Here is a 16,005-nt window from a genome sequence, read left to right as displayed (position 1 = left end):
TGTAATGAAAAAATAAGTGACAAATAAAATAAAACAATCATAAAAGCTTTTTTATTTATTTAAGTTAAACCTAAAGACTACAATAACTTAAATCTTTTTAGATTGGAGAAGGACCAGTTTTGGTTTTTCTGTTCAGTTTTCTGTACAAAAAGGAGAGACGTTTTTCATACTCTTTCCATTTAGTTGGCCTTAAACTTGGTGTTGCACTTCTTGCCCACATTTTCCTTTTTCGAAGTAAAATCTGTAAATTTAATATTTTAAACTTATACTATTAAATTTTATTAAAATTAAATTAAAATGAAATATAATAATAGCCTTTACTAATTGAGATTACAGTTACCTTTTTCATTCTCTAAGAAAAACATTTAGTAATATAATATAAATAGCAAACAGACCATAGGATAACCCCATAGCATAAGCCTTGACTAGCTTCTGCCAGTGATTTCTATCCTGACCAAATGATTCTCCAAAAATAGTAACAGTCACAAATCATACTGACCCATATTTAACAATAGCAAACAGACCATAGAATAACCCCATAGCATAAGCCTTCTCTAGCCCCTGCCAGTGATTTCTACCCTGCCCGGATGATTCTCCAAGAATAGTGACAGTCCCAAATCACACTGACCCATATTTAACAAAAATATAAGTAGTTAGGATGTAGAAAAGTGGTTTAATCTTATTTACCTCTTCCTTTTATTTACCTCAAAATAAGAGGAGTATAATATATTTGCACTGCTGTGGAGATATAGTTATAACAATCACTACCTCACAATACAATACCAGAGGGTTACATCTTGACCAATAAGTTTTAATTGGCAGTTAGCAATTGTATTATTACAGTTAGCAATTGTATTTATACTTACGTGATATTCACTTCCTCTAACACCTCTTATCCACGATGGTACATTGTATAATGTCTTCACAGGATGTAAATCACCAGGTCCAAGAATATCAATATAGTCATTTTGGCCAAATAGTGATTTACGCTCAGTCCATGGATTTGCTGGCCTGAAAATAATTTTTTGGAAAAATTTAAACACATAGTAAACTCCACGTAATGTCATTCAATTTAATGACAAATTCTCTAAAACATCAACATCACATGGCTTTGATTGGTTTAGCTTGCAATGAAGTAATAAAAAGTACCTTTTAAGTTGCAAAAATACTGAAAATCATGCAGCTGTGTAAGTTCTGTTGCTTTATTATCCTAGACCTAAATACTTTCTAAGAAATTCATTCTTTTGGCTTAACGCCGGAACGAGTGGAAGAGAATCGCAGTCGATGGCGCATGGCGACACGTCGCCACACCATACACACTACTGCATATAGACTGTATATATATTGCCATCATACGGCGTGGCGACGCGTCGCACGGCATGCGTAGACACGACAGAAATCGGTTTTACGGGCGGCCATAGATGTTTGACATCAAAAACTTTAATGTAATTAGTAATAATAAGTAATGTAATTTTTTGTAACATGGTTAGTAAAAGAAATCACTGTAAAAAAAATTACTAATATATTTTTCTTCTTTCCATCTCAACAACTCTCTTTAAGCCATAAAATATAGTCCCTTTAGTGTTGTTGAGATATATAGATAGTAGTAGAGTATAGAGTTTACATTCTACTCATAAATAATAAGTATTTAAATAACTTAATTTATCATTATCTAACTTTTTTTATCTGCTTATTTGTAATGTCTTAAATGTTTGAAAGCTTTTATACAGAGTATAATAATAGTCAAAAAAAAATTCAGTCAATACATTTTTACCTCAACAGATTCACTGTTAAGGGGCCACATTCTGGACTGAGAACTGAGGGTGTGACCTCAGCCTGGTGAACTGTTGTAACCACTACAATTCACCAGACTAACAGACTATGACTAATTGGAGAGAAAAAAAGTAAAAATTAAAATACTAGTCATACATAAAATATTCCTTTAAAAACAAAATCTTTTAATTTATATTTGTCAGGTGTTCCAATGTGTACCAAATCTAAACATGTAATACATGTTGCAATTCCTACAAATAATTTTACCTGTACTCTGGTAATGGTAATGGTTTTCCCTCTGAACGTGGCTTCAAACCTCCACTCCAGATTTTCTCTTCATAACCATACCTTCTTACAAGGCGAGGTTTATCCGCGTGATACTGATATGTTACAGATCTAAAAAAATTAACGAAAATACATTTTCAATATTACTATAATTCGTCCTGAAACCCAAATTCAAAATTCAAAATTCAAAATTCATTTATTTCAAGTAGGCTCAGTTTACAAGCACTTTTGACACGTCAGTTGACTATTTGTAAAGATTCTACCACCGGTTCGGAAGGCAGGTTCTGCTGAGAAGATACCGGCAAGAAACTCAACAGTTGCTCTTTTGAAAAAGTCATACAGTATTACAATTTACATTTGATAACAATTAAATTACAATTTCTTATAGTTTTATTTCCTGTGTGAAGGTGGAAGCTGATCCAATGGCCTCCAAGCACCTTTGTCGTTAAGGAACTCATCAATAGTGTAGTAACCTTGACTAAGTAAATGTTTTTTAACACATTGCTTAAAGTTGTGCATTGGCAAGTCCATCACAGTCTTGGGGATCTTGTTATAGAAGAGTACACCCAAACCCACAAAAGATTTTTTAACTCTTTGGAGACGATATGCAGAAATAACTAACTTATGCCCGTGTCTAGTAAGACGTGGGTTTAGATCTCCTTTTCGTTTGTACAAATTAATATTTTGTCTCACATAAACTATACTGTTATATATATACTGACAGGCTACTGTTAAAATGCCTATTTCTTTAAACTTTTGACGAAGGGACTCGCGTGATTTTAGTTGATATATTGCTCGAATTGCTCTTTTTTGAAGTACAAATATAGAATGTATATCAGCAGCCTTGCCCCACAACAAAATACCGTAAGACATTACGCTGTGAAAGTACGCAAAATAAACAAGTCTAGCTGTATCAACATCAGTAAACTGTCTTATTTTTCTCACTGCAAAAGCAGCTGAGCTGAGTTTACCTGACAGTTTTTCTATATGAGCACCCCACTGAAGTTTAGAATCCAAGGTCACTCCCAGGAAAAACTGTGGAATTCTCTATTTCTAGTGTTTCACCATTGATCATTATAGACTTATCTAATTTTATAACATTTGGTAATGAAAACTCAATACATTTAGTTTTCTTTGCATTTAAAAGTAAGTTGTTAACAGTGAACCAATGCGACACATGCGATATGGCACGGTTTACATCGTCGGAATTATCTTTACTTCTGTCACTCTTAAAAATTAGGGATGTGTCGTCAGCAAACAGTACTATCTCACAGATGCCGCTAACATGGTGTGGTAAATCGTTTATGTACACTAGGAATAGAAAAGGACCCAGAATTGAACCCTGTGGGACGCCCATTGTGTTAGAAAAACCGCGAGACTTTGAATCATTTATGCATACCTTTTGTGTTCTATCACTAAGATAAGAGGCGATGAGATCGAGTGCAACACTTTTTATGCCATAGTGGCTTAACTTAAGTAAAAGAATGTTATGGTCAACACAATCGAATGCTTTGGACAAATCACAAAATACACCAATAGCATTCTTAGCATTTTCCCATGCATCATATATATGTTTTAAAAGTTTAGCTCCTGCATCAGTTGTACTGCGACCTTTAGTAAAACCATACTGTTCAGGGTGAAATAAATTATTTAAATTAAAATGACTTAAAAGTTGATTTAAAATGATTTTTTCAAAAACCTTACTAAGTGTTGGCAGTATTGTAATTGGTCTATAATTATTAACATCAGTTTTGTCACCTGATTTAAAAAGTGGTAACAGTTTGCCATGTTTCATTAGGTTCGGAAAGATACCCAAATCCACGCATTCATTAAAAATAATAGCTAAGTGGGGAGCAATGACATCAATGATGTTAGATATTACTTTCACTGACATGCCCCACATGTCTCCAGTTCTTTTTAATTTTAACAGTTTAAAAGTTTTTTTAATGTCTGATACAGTTATATGATGAAATTCAAAAAGAACGTTGCACTCTTTAACATGGCCTCTTAATATCCTCTGGGCTTCCGTAGCAGAAGAGTCCAGTGAATCTGTTAACAAGATAGGAACATTCTGGAAAAAGTCTTCAAAGGCATTAACAACCTCGTTATCGGTGTTTATCTTTTTATCATTGACAATTAATTCAAAACTCATATCACATGGTCTAATTTTGCCTGATTCTTTATTAATTATGTTCCAGGTTGTTTGTACCTTGTTTTCAGATTTTATTATTCTATCTTTGATGTGTAATGATTTTGCAAGAATACAAACACGTTTGAAAATTTTTGAATAGTTTTTTACATGTTCTAAATATGTTCGCGTTTGATTATACTGTTTCTCCTCGTACAACTCGTACAATCTGTCTCTACTTTTGTAAATGCCTACAGTAGCCCATTCGCTAAACTTTAATTTTTGAGTAACATTAATACGTTTAAAGTTAAAAATTTTACAAAACTCTTTGTCTATTGTCTTGAACAGCGTACCAAATAGCCTGTCTGGGTGACTATTTTCAAATGAAAGACTTGGAATTTTTGAAGAAATTATGCTTTTAAATCGCTCTAATTTACCTTCAGTTATCGCCCTATACTTGAACCATTGGTTGCTATTGGATTTATTGTTTAAAATAGTTATTATTTGACCACTGTGATCAGAGCCTAATTTATTTATTATCATCTTTTTTTCAATCACACAATTGTAAAATATATTATCCAGACATGTCCCTGAAGTAGCCGTTATCCTAGTAGGTTCATTAAAAGCAATGGAGTCAAATCAAAACATTTGAATAAGTTAAGAAATCTAACAGACTTTGAGTTTTCTGTTAGAATATCAACATTAAAATCGCCACAAATCAGTATTTGTTTGGAAGATGTGCACAAACGTCTCATTACATCCTCCATTACCTCTTCAAATTGATCAAAGTTAGCAGGAGGGGGTCGGTACACGCATACTATAACAATTTGTTCCAACTCCACACAAGATAGTTCAACAATGCATTCCACAGAAAGACTAACTATGTCTTTTCTATCCTTGTATTTGTCCTTTCTATCCTTGTATTTACCCAAAGGCTGGAGGAGGAGGTTACTGGCATTGGGAAGTTGAAAACTAAAAACTTCTATTCTAACCTTGTGATATTTACAATTGGCCGCCACAGCGTTCTAAAAACACCATTTCTAAGTAATTCCATTGTGAATGTTTAATATACAACTATACTACTTCTTGAGAATAAAATTTCGGTAAATCTTTTGGGTAATTTTTATTCACGGACATTGAACTTTTTTTTTTTATTAATCAACACAAAACAAAGACTAAAAATTAAAATATTAGACAGCTGACAGACAGAGACACAAAATCATAGATATAATATACACAAAATCAAATTAAACGTCAAAAGTTTTTTTTTTGTAACACGGATTATATAAGATTACAGATCACAGACTAATGATTGCGAATGCGTCTTTTGCTTTCTCTTTCATCCTCCATCAACTTATCAACTTAGAGTTCCTGTCTATGGGTAGTATCCCATTAATCTGTGGTGTTTGTCCATTCTTTGACCATCCATGATTCAAAGCCAAAATAAAATTATAAAAAATTGACAATTGTCTATATTTCAATTAAACAAAATGGCTGAGTTGCTTTGAATGTTATTGACTTTTGGAAAGCAAAGTCTATTAAAAGTACGTATTTTGAAACATATTATTTGAAATGCAATTTAAATGATATTCTAATGAAATTGTAAATGTATATTGATTTTATACATAGTCATTTTCTATTAGAGCGAAGTAAATCGTTCTCGCTTGTGCGTTGTTTGTTTACCTGTATCACTTGTATGTTTTTGCTTCATATAGTTAAATAACCCAGTGTTTGTTATTGTTGTATACTTTTTTTAATATATTAAGTTGTTCTCTGTAAAATTATTTGTTACAGACACTTGAAAAATGTCTAAGAAGGATCCAAATGATCGTAACGAGAGAAAGTTAGACTCTGGTGACTATGAGAACCTAATATCACAGCACAGTATCTTCGAGTCATCGAAGCCCAGGCATCATGAATTACCAAGTTTCCCTGGTTTTTCTAACGCTGAAACACAAACAAAACAAAGTGACTTAAAAACTCAGGGCCTTCAAAGCAGCCTTGGACCTTGGCATTACAATCCCTGGTGGATGCTCGCGAGCACCTCGAGAAGTGCTCCATCTCAAGACGATTACTCGGACAGTGACCAAGCTAAAGTTAAACAAGAGCCTAGCAGGGCGGGTACTCCAGATCGCGATCCCTTACAGAATGATTTAGAACAATTACAATCCACACCGGCGGCTCCTGCGGGAATTGACTCTTTCTGTGACGATTGCTCAGATCCATTCTGTGATTCCAGTGTGGAAGTGTGTCGTAAACTATTCCATTGCCCACACTGTAGAAAGAGCTATCCGACTATTCTTGAATTCAACACACATTTAACAGGTGTGCACCCTGCCCAAAAGCCTTTTAGATGTCAAATTTGTCTTGAACCATTCTATAAAAAATCACATTTACGAAGACACTTGGACTCACACCACACTCGTAAAGATGTAAACAAATGTTCAGTGTGCTCAAAATATATAAAAGATAAAAGTAACTTGCGTAAACATATGCAAGTCCACACAGGACGTGTTCCACAGAAACAGTTTAAATGTGACTTATGTAATAATAAGCGCTATATGTCTCTCGACAGACTTAACAATCACAAAGTTGTGTGCACTGGAGAGAAAGTACTAAAGTACTGTGATATGTGCACAAAAGTGTTTGACAATTCCAGATCTTTGAATAGCCACAAAAAGGTGCATGCGAGGGAGCTAAAATGTGAAATCTGTGGTGAACAACTTCGTTCTTTAGAGCAGTTCAACAATCACAAAATGATTTGTATAGGAAACTCACAAGAAGCTGGCAGCAGTGGCTCCACTGCCGCTGCAGCAGCTCAAATGAGCCGCTGCTGCACACAACCTGGCTTATGTGAACATGACAAGCCAGCTTATTTAAACATACCTAGCTACGCAGCCGGCCGTGTTCTCGATGCTACTATGTCATCTCTAAAATCTGAAATGAACTGATGACATTATATTATATGTCAGGACTTTATTAATAGTAAACTCAAGTTATTCTGATTTCATTTTTTACAGATTACCAAACGGTTAAATCAATGACAGTAATAATTTACACATTTGAGAATTTCACAAGACTGATGCAAATATCCCGCCTCACAACTTGCTTTATTATTACCATTTTAATATAGGATGTAGCTAGTAAGTAAATGCAGTTAGAGTAAGTTGATTACTATTTGAGCATATTTAAATAATCACATTTTATTCTGCAGGAAGTTATTTGCTCTGGACTGATGTTTATGACAAGCTGAATGATCAGAAGGAGCATTACATGATATTCCCTGCAGATTATGTGTGAATAATGGTGAACCACATCTATAATGTGTTTTGTGCACTAAAATATGCTCAAATGGTTTCCCACCTTTTATTTTGTAACATAATATAGTAGAAAGATAAGTTTCCACAAACCAGCTTTATTTAATAGCAAACCAGACCAGACTTGCTTATTATACTATTAAAATGACAGATAACATTATTTATTATTTGAATATAACTACACCTTGACTGATAGAGAATAATAACTATTAGCATGCAGTATTACATTAATCATTTTTTTTCTATTTTGTAAAATTTGAAGAGCTATATTTTTATTATAATTTTTAGGAGTATAAGTTTACATTGAGTTGGTCGGTGGAGACTAAACTGAGCAAATTCTATTTTTCCAGTGCTCTATTGTACATTGCTCCAAAGACATTTTAAATGTAGTTTCATATGCATATTGTTAGGAGTGTAATCTGAATATTTTCTAAAGACAACTATATAATATTATGTATTTTGTTTTGTAGTGTTAGATCTAGGCATACTTTGTAAAGTGCAATGACCTTGGCTAAGCCGGAAACATGTTGTAGTCTATGGAAATATTTTGTTGGGTATCAAAGTGAAGCAAAATATTTATTCTTAAAGTGTTATACACTTAAAATTATTGCTTTTATCCATAGGATAAAGACTTGTTACACCAGAGACAAAGTGAAACGAAATGTGAAAAATTAGTAACACTCAATTGTAACAAGTGTTGCCAATGATGCCACCACTGTTGTAGATGCTTGTTGTAGCCAAAGTTGAGCATTACTGATTTTGTAGTACAAAAGTTTGTAGCGTGAAAATTACCTAGTACATTTGGACTTTCCAATTTGAATTTACAACATAATTGGTCTCAGGATGTTTTATCCTGGTTGTCTTATCCTGACAAATTAGTTACAATTCAACATGTTTGTTACAATTAGGTAGTTGTTAATTTAAAAAAAATGTGGGTGTGATTGGTCTTTAAGTTTACATATTTTGTACTATTTGCATAGTACAAAATGTAAATGGACTTGGTAGAAACAGGCGTTACTTTGCATAAGTCTGTGTGTATGTGACATACAAAATATAATAATTGCAATAATTCATAAAGTAATGCAATCAGAAGTTGGGGTGGCTATGATAGTGCTAGTTGTTCATGTTTGTTTCCTATGTGTACATAAGGAGCCAAATGCACTATACACTAACACCTTGAGGTAGACCAAGTGCCAATAATGCTGCCATTTCACATTAAAGTGTTGGTTTTGTATTTCAATTTAATTATTTCTAACACAAACCTTATGCTTCTTATTTTAAAGTTCAGTTTAACGATTCATGTATAGGTGCAAGTCTTCAGCACATTTTTTTATTACTTAATCATTTAATGTGAATAACATGACTGTCAAGAGTAAGTGGGTTGCTCTAATGACTAATCAATTTATTTTACCTAAATATAATATTATTTTACCTACCTAAATTGTATGGTGTCTTATCTTAATATACCAAATGATAATTCATACTACACAGTCTTCAAATTTAAAACATACAGTTGAGACCATATTGGCAATTCTACCCAAGGTGTTTTGGCTTTCTGACATATTGTTAAGTAATTTAATTATAAGGAAATGTGCATGAATATTCGAAACTGCCTAATCTTGAAGAATTTTGTTTTGTAGGAATACTAAATAGGAAATTGATGAATAGTTCTTTGTTGTACACCAAACACAGAACATGGAATGTGAGTGTTATTTTAAAATTAATTATAAGAGAAACCACTTTACTATCTATGGTTTAGTGTCACAACACCAAAACCAATATCGTCAATTTGTCTAATTTAATCTTGTTCAATTGCTTTTTAGCTACAAAATCAATTATTTTTGTAAAGTTTTGTGTACAATTTTATATTATTATTGATTTTTGTCTTACACTAATTGGAATGGTTCAAATGATTATTTATTTTTATAACAAGTTAATCAAAAGATGAGACTTCTATTTCGAGGCTTTTATATTCACGTTTAGTTGTTGCTATTTATAATTGTTTTTATTACAATATGTATATTATTTTTTAAGTTTTACGAATTAAGTAGTTAAAACTCAGTAACCAAAACAATGGGTATGTTCTATGTTGTTTTAATTTTATAATGAAAATAATTTACATGGTACCATGGATGAAAATGTAGATAATTTGGTTATACGAACGATTCATTTGACAGAGATTCTCTTTTATTTTATTTTTTTAATTTTTTGTTAAAGTGATCAAATTTTTGGCATCTTGCTGTATTTTATTATTCCCTTTTTTTTTAAAAGTCTTAATGATGTTAAAAACATGTTAATTTCCCCATAATAATTAAGACATGTTATGTACCTACCCCCGTCACAGGAGCCGTAGTATATAAGGCTTTAGTCAATTACATTTTTACTACAAGACAATAAAGCGCGCATACACATTTACGAGTATATCTGTAAATGTGATGCAACAATTTTTGAATATTATAAATCTCAACTAAAATTAAGTTCAGTTAAAGTTTTTCCATTACTTACAATAAGCAACTGTAGTAAGAAACAGCATAGCGTTAAACTTTTTATAATTACCTGCAGGGCTACTATAGATGTTAAGATTTTTATAATTTAATATTATTTACTTTTGTTACTGAAATTGAAGAAAACATGATGTAAACAGAAAACACAAGTTTGGAATTACATCCAAAATTACTATAGCTTGGTAAGTTTGTTGATGACACTCCCATGATATGCGGCCGACGCGAGGGGAAGGACTGCGCGGGTATGAAGTCGTGCGTGCGGGGTATGGCTACCCCTCTCCCGGTCCGCGCGGGATAGGGAGTGTTACGAACGAATTGGCCAAGCTGTATGGGCAAATAAAATAGCGAGTCGCCTGCGCGGTACACGCACGAGGGGAGTGAGTGAGTGGGGGCGGCAAGCGCTCTCTTCATTCATTGAATCTTGAAAAGCATGCGTGTATTCGCCCCTAAACCTGTCGCCATACACTCACACAAGCAAGACAATAAGATTTTGCATATAAAGTTATCGCTCACCCCTTCGTCAATACAATTTACCAAATACCTACCTAACTTAGTATCTGTTCCCTTCAATTGTACCATACGTTATTTATAGATTAATTATTATTATTATGTAAAATTAAGAGTTTATAATCATTTTAATATTAGATACTTATTAACTTTTATTTTATTCAGTAATTAAAGTTACTGTTAAGGAATCTTTCTTTTTTATATTCGCGTATAATATCTGCAATATTAATTTAAAATTTATTTTTAAAAGTTATTGCACATTTATAGAAATAAAATAAAACTATATCTATTAATATAATTGAACAATAGTTCTTTGGTTTTAATTACAATAGAAATTGTTTTTGTGCATGCGAATATTTATAAGAAATTGTTACAGCTTAGTTCATTTTATATAGTTTGTATGTACTAGATTTTACCCGCGAATCGATCCGCCAGAATTTAGGCATTGAAAATGCCCGTGGAAATCATTACATTTCTTAAAATGAAAAATATTTAAGAACTGATTTTTGATTTGAATGCAATCTAAGTCGTAGATTACTCTACATCTACATTAGGTATTCTTTTTATATGGCGCTATAAGCTGTAGTACAAAAATGTTTCAAAAGAAGACGCGTCAAATACAAATTCAAACACGGATATTGTTTAAATAATGTCTAATCCCATGAAGCACGCAATTTTCCTCTAACAAAAAATACTTTCGTGTTATTGGGCGCAAATATCCGAAAAATCTAAATTCGATCGTGTTTTTTCTGGCATCTCTTTAAATTCTGAAAAGTAATGAAAGACTTGCTTTCTCAGTAATTACCTACTTATTTCTAGATGGCGCTGTACACTGGTTCATTTGAAAATTCTGTACTCTAACAGAAATTCATTTGAAAAAATTAAGTTGGTCCTTGTTTAAACAAAGACTGGATAATCTTTTTTCGAGAATTTCTAAGTAATAATTTTTTCACTATCGGAGAAAGGAGGAAAATGGGTAAACATTAATTAATCAGTACAAATGTACAAATAAACAGAATTAACGAATTCGTTTCATCTACCTACATAAGTATGGTTTAACGCATTATAAAATAAGTATAATAACAGATTAGTATAATTTCTTTTTAACTTAGTATGGTGTTAATTATTTTAACTTACGCACCTAGAAATAAGAAAAAATGTGTTCATATGAATTTAGTTATTACATAGAGTATACCTAGTTTAATCTCTACAGTAGTGTAGACTGTAAAACAGTGCAATTTCTTGGTAGAAATTTCTAGTATTTTCCACCGAAATATATTGCTAACTTTACTTGCATTAAGGATAGGTACCACCCTAACCAAATAAATATTACCAACCATCATGTGACCGGAGACAAATATGCAAACTATTACTAAGTAATAAACGATTGAAACGGATTTATTGCTTGATTTCGCTGCGATACATTTGTATTTTATTATAAAACGAAAAATAACATCGGATTACCCTCATTTTACAATAATATAACCTGTTCATAATGCAACAGTCTTCTTATACGAGTATTTGTACTCTTTTAAATTTGAATAAAACATTATTAAGTACTGGTATTTGTGTTCCATAATAATAACATAACAAACCTGAACCTGCGATGCAATGTTAACATTGTGCGTTTCATTAAAACACTCAGTTTGTAAGAGATTTGCTAAAGTGACGTCATGAAACAGTTGAAATATAAACTGTCATGGCCGACAGGCGTTTTTGCTCGTATTGTCAAAAACATTTAAAAACTCAGATTTTCATGACATCACGTCTCAAAAAAATTGAAAAAAAAAGCTATCTTAGACCACTAGCTTAACTAGAACTATCTAATCAGAATATTCACACACATCCTAAATATTCAGTGCACTGCGCCTGTGTGTACAAATAATAGGGACAGTTGAATTTACTAAGTTTACAGAAAAATGAAATCCCATTCAATTTATAAACCATTTATTAGATTAATTATAAACTAAATTACAACTCGTCCTCTCTTCACCGCCGCCTTTACAACTTTAGCTTTTTTCTCCTTCTTCTTTTTAGAAATATTCTCTCTTCGCTTATTTTGCCGTTCTTCCTTCTTCTTTTGCACATTCTGAATTCTGCCCTCCCATTTCTTCTGACTTGTCTTCTTCTTTTGTTCCTAAAAATGAGTTTCTGATATTAATAACTAGCTATTCTTGACAGAGTTTAGAAAGAAGTCTGGCGCGACTTATTGATAGCTTCCAATATGTATGTATGATTTTTTGTATAGAGTTTCGCATCCAAATTAATTTATGTCAACAATTTATTGGTAGGTTTATATTATTAAGTAACATAGGTTAAAAAGTTGAAAGCAAAATAGACCAAAATTATTTCTTTCTATAAGTAATAACATACTACAAAAATTATGCAAGTAACTATTTTGTACAAATTAATACCAAGAGTATTCTGTCTCATTTAAAAAAAAATTGCAAATTTTACCATTTTCTTAATAGACTTCTTCAATAAAGATGGATCATCTTTAACTTTTTCTCCTTCTGCTTTTTGAAGAATATTTTTCCAAGCAGCCTTTTCTTTTAACTCATTAGCTCTCTCACTGTCCACTTCAGCCAGCTTCTGCAATTTTTCTTCCTGCTGTTTGAGATTGTCAAGAATCTTTTTGGGATCTTTTTGTGATTTGTTTCCTCTATCTGTAATATTAATAGCACTTTCAAATATAAATCAAATGTTTTCGGTCCTACAATTATTATAAGATTTTTCTATTATTGTAATGTAATTCTACATTCTAATATTGTAATCTTATATTGCATTTATTTTTCATTCACTAATAACTACCCAGATATTCAATAATTAATATTACAAAATAGACCAAAAAAAACCAATAGTAGCACGACTGGAAATATCTTGTATCTCTTTTCTTGCATTGGGAAGAAACAGATGCGTCTGAATCTACTACTCCAACATTGGTTGACATTTTGTCTATTTTTCTTTACAAGATTTGTTGTTGGTTGCATACAGGTGACAATAATATTTTATAATATATTTTCTAGCACACAAATATATCTAAATTATTTTTACCTGTTACCAATGAACCCTAATCTGAATATAGAAATTTTCACATTGGGATTCATTTACATGAGCAGCATGTTGCCAACGGCAGCCAGCAACTGCTACCGACTACTGCAGTCGGCGGCAGTGGATGGCAATCGCCGGCTGCAGTCAACAGCAGTGGACGGTAGTCGCCGACTAAATTCAACAACACCCGACAGCAGCCAAAGGCAGTCGTCGGTAGCAGTTGCTGCTCATGTAAATGATCCCTTATCCTTGTGAAACATCTAAGAAGTAAAAGATGTAATGTCACACTATTTGAAAGTTACATCTCATTAATTATTTATATAGAAAACACAAAGACAATGTGTTGAGGTGTCAGATAAAAATAATACCAACATTTTATTATTACATTAGTATAACATAATTTATACATCTATATTTTTTTTAATATGACCAATGTTCTCCAATAATTCAGTAAGATTGTGAGAAATAGGTAATAGTCAAGCAGGTGGGCATTGAACCTATGACCTGTGTTCACCTCTGCTGAGTTGAAGGTTTTAGGTATGGCGTGCATGTTTCTACAATATAAAAAAAAAATACTTTACCTTTTTCACCTAATTTAGCAAAATCAAACTTGCTGAACACTAGCTTTCCTTCATTATTGAAAATAGGCTTTGTTGTGTTTACATTTGGCTTCGTCTTGGTTTCCTTCACTTCTGAACAATTTTCAATAGCCGCTTTGACTTTGTGTTTGTTTAGTTTTACTCTTTCTCGTTTTTTTATTTTTTTGTTTAGTTTACTTGTTAAACTTTTCTTGGCAAGCTTACTTTTAAGATTAAAATTATTCTGAGACTTCATCTTTTCCAACTTTTCTTCAAGTTCTAAAATACTTCGTGCCCTTTGTGGAAGTTGTTTTTCCTCACCTTGTGATTTATTATTTGTTATTTCAAAATCCATATTATTATCATTCTCTCCTTAAAATTAAGAATAACATTCATTAGAAATATGCTATAATTAGTGAACTCTTAGAACTATGTCTGCACATATTTAACTTTCCTCAAAACATCAACTTTTCACCAGTGCAAACTAAAACCTATTAAGAAAAATATGAATTTTTTTATCAATTTTAGCAAGGAATTAGGCCTAAATACAAAGCAATATACCCATATGTACACAGGAGCTCAAGCTTATTAAGCAACATTTCCAACATCTATATTTATATTTTGAGAAAGAGATAAAGCACAATCCAGCAAGACTGGGCAGAGTTCCAAAATCTTTGAACAGTGAGTGTTGCCAATGATGTCTAACAGAACCAAATCTTGGTAGCTAACTACAGGCCTCAAGAAGGTTCTAAGTCACTCAGCAGGCAAGGGAGTGATAACTTGCTTGCATTTATGTATATAGACTGGCTCAAAGGATTTGGATAAATTTTACCTGTCAGAGCAACCTGATCTAGTGTAATCGAAACTGCTAGAAATAAAGCTAGTGTTCTATAAATTCAGGCTATTGAAAGAATTTTTTAAAAACCATTAGTTCCTGCGATTAGCGCGTTCAACCAAGCAAACAAACTGTTCAGCTTTTCCTTACCTTTTTTCTGTATAGGCAATGTAAACATTGTGAACAAATTTTTCACAAAATTCAATTCCTTTGTGAGTTCTGCTTTCAGTTGACCATTTTTAAATTGTTTCTTCTTTGCAGTCATGGTTTTGAAAACTTGGAAAAGAACGATCTAATAAAAAGTGCCCAAAATTTCCTTATTCGAATTCGACTATTCAAGTATATTACTGTAAATAATTTATACGTAATGGATGGTTAGTTTTGAATTTTAAATTATTTTATATATTTTTAGGTTAACTTCAACTTCGCTTCGGCCAGACGCAGATTATATTTTTAAATAGTAAAGTAAACAGTGGTCTCGAACGTCATTGTCCGTAATCGGTAGATTTGGATCTAAAATCGGTAAATTACTAAAAAAATAAAATACATTCGATTTTTAATCAGAAGCCATAATTTTATTTATACGGAGATTTGGGCTCTTTTCTACCGAAATACCGAAAAGCAACGATTTTTGAGAAAACATGGAAATTCTCCCAATTTTTCTACCAATTTACACTAAGTTGGCAACCCTTTTCATTTAAGTTTAACTTGAACTTGAAGGTTTAGTTTTTAGTAGTATTTTAGTCGAGTACGAACTACTTTAGGACTTACCGCCCAAAAATCGTTCGTACTCGACTAAAATACTAAAGTAGTCTGAACTAGGCTTCAGGGAAATCCCTTAGCAATAAGTGTATCGTCTAAACTTATTGTTGAGGGATTTCCCTATTGTGATAGAACGATATTTGGGCGGTAAATCTAAAAATCGTTCGTACTCGATTATAATACTAAAGTGTCCAAACTAGGCCTAAAAGAAGAATTCTAAATTTTATATCTGCCTCGTTGGTCATAATTAGATAGCATTATAGCT

The 16,005-nt window shown here is 32.3% G+C and overlaps 3 protein-coding genes across 3 annotated transcripts; 1 reads left to right on the top strand and 2 right to left on the bottom strand.

Annotated features, from left to right (window-relative positions):
• Window positions 1–42: 42 nt before the first annotated feature.
• LOC112046605 (39S ribosomal protein L51, mitochondrial) lies at window positions 43–5,363 on the bottom strand. The gene is made up of 4 exons (XM_024083297.2): window positions 5,179–5,363; window positions 2,041–2,169; window positions 867–1,011; window positions 43–241 (listed from the first exon to the last, which is right to left on the bottom strand). Exons 1-4 carry the CDS (start codon window positions 5,238–5,240, stop codon window positions 98–100), a joined length of 480 nt encoding a protein of 159 aa, XP_023939065.1. The 5' UTR covers window positions 5,241–5,363; the 3' UTR covers window positions 43–97.
• A 215-nt stretch (window positions 5,364–5,578) lies between these two features.
• On the top strand, window positions 5,579–12,077 carry LOC112046603 (zinc finger protein 253). The gene is made up of 2 exons (XM_024083295.2): window positions 5,579–5,730; window positions 5,981–12,077. The coding sequence occupies exon 2, from the start codon at window positions 5,992–5,994 to the stop codon at window positions 7,135–7,137; it is 1,146 nt and encodes a 381-aa protein (XP_023939063.1). The 5' UTR covers window positions 5,579–5,730; window positions 5,981–5,991; the 3' UTR covers window positions 7,138–12,077.
• Window positions 12,078–12,444: 367 nt separating this feature from the next.
• On the bottom strand, window positions 12,445–15,439 carry LOC112046604 (surfeit locus protein 6 homolog). Its single transcript, XM_024083296.2, has 4 exons — window positions 15,129–15,439; window positions 14,147–14,515; window positions 12,972–13,180; window positions 12,445–12,651 (listed from the first exon to the last, which is right to left on the bottom strand). Exons 1-4 carry the CDS (start codon window positions 15,241–15,243, stop codon window positions 12,481–12,483), a joined length of 864 nt encoding a protein of 287 aa, XP_023939064.2. The 5' UTR covers window positions 15,244–15,439; the 3' UTR covers window positions 12,445–12,480.
• Between the last annotated feature and the right edge of the window lie 566 nt (window positions 15,440–16,005).

Source organism: Bicyclus anynana, chromosome 4, assembly GCF_947172395.1.
Source record: "Bicyclus anynana chromosome 4, ilBicAnyn1.1, whole genome shotgun sequence".
Taxonomy (NCBI): Eukaryota; Metazoa; Arthropoda; class Insecta; order Lepidoptera; family Nymphalidae; genus Bicyclus; species Bicyclus anynana.
Note: the sequence above shows the minus strand (reverse complement) of the source record. Positions and strands in the feature narration are given on the sequence as shown.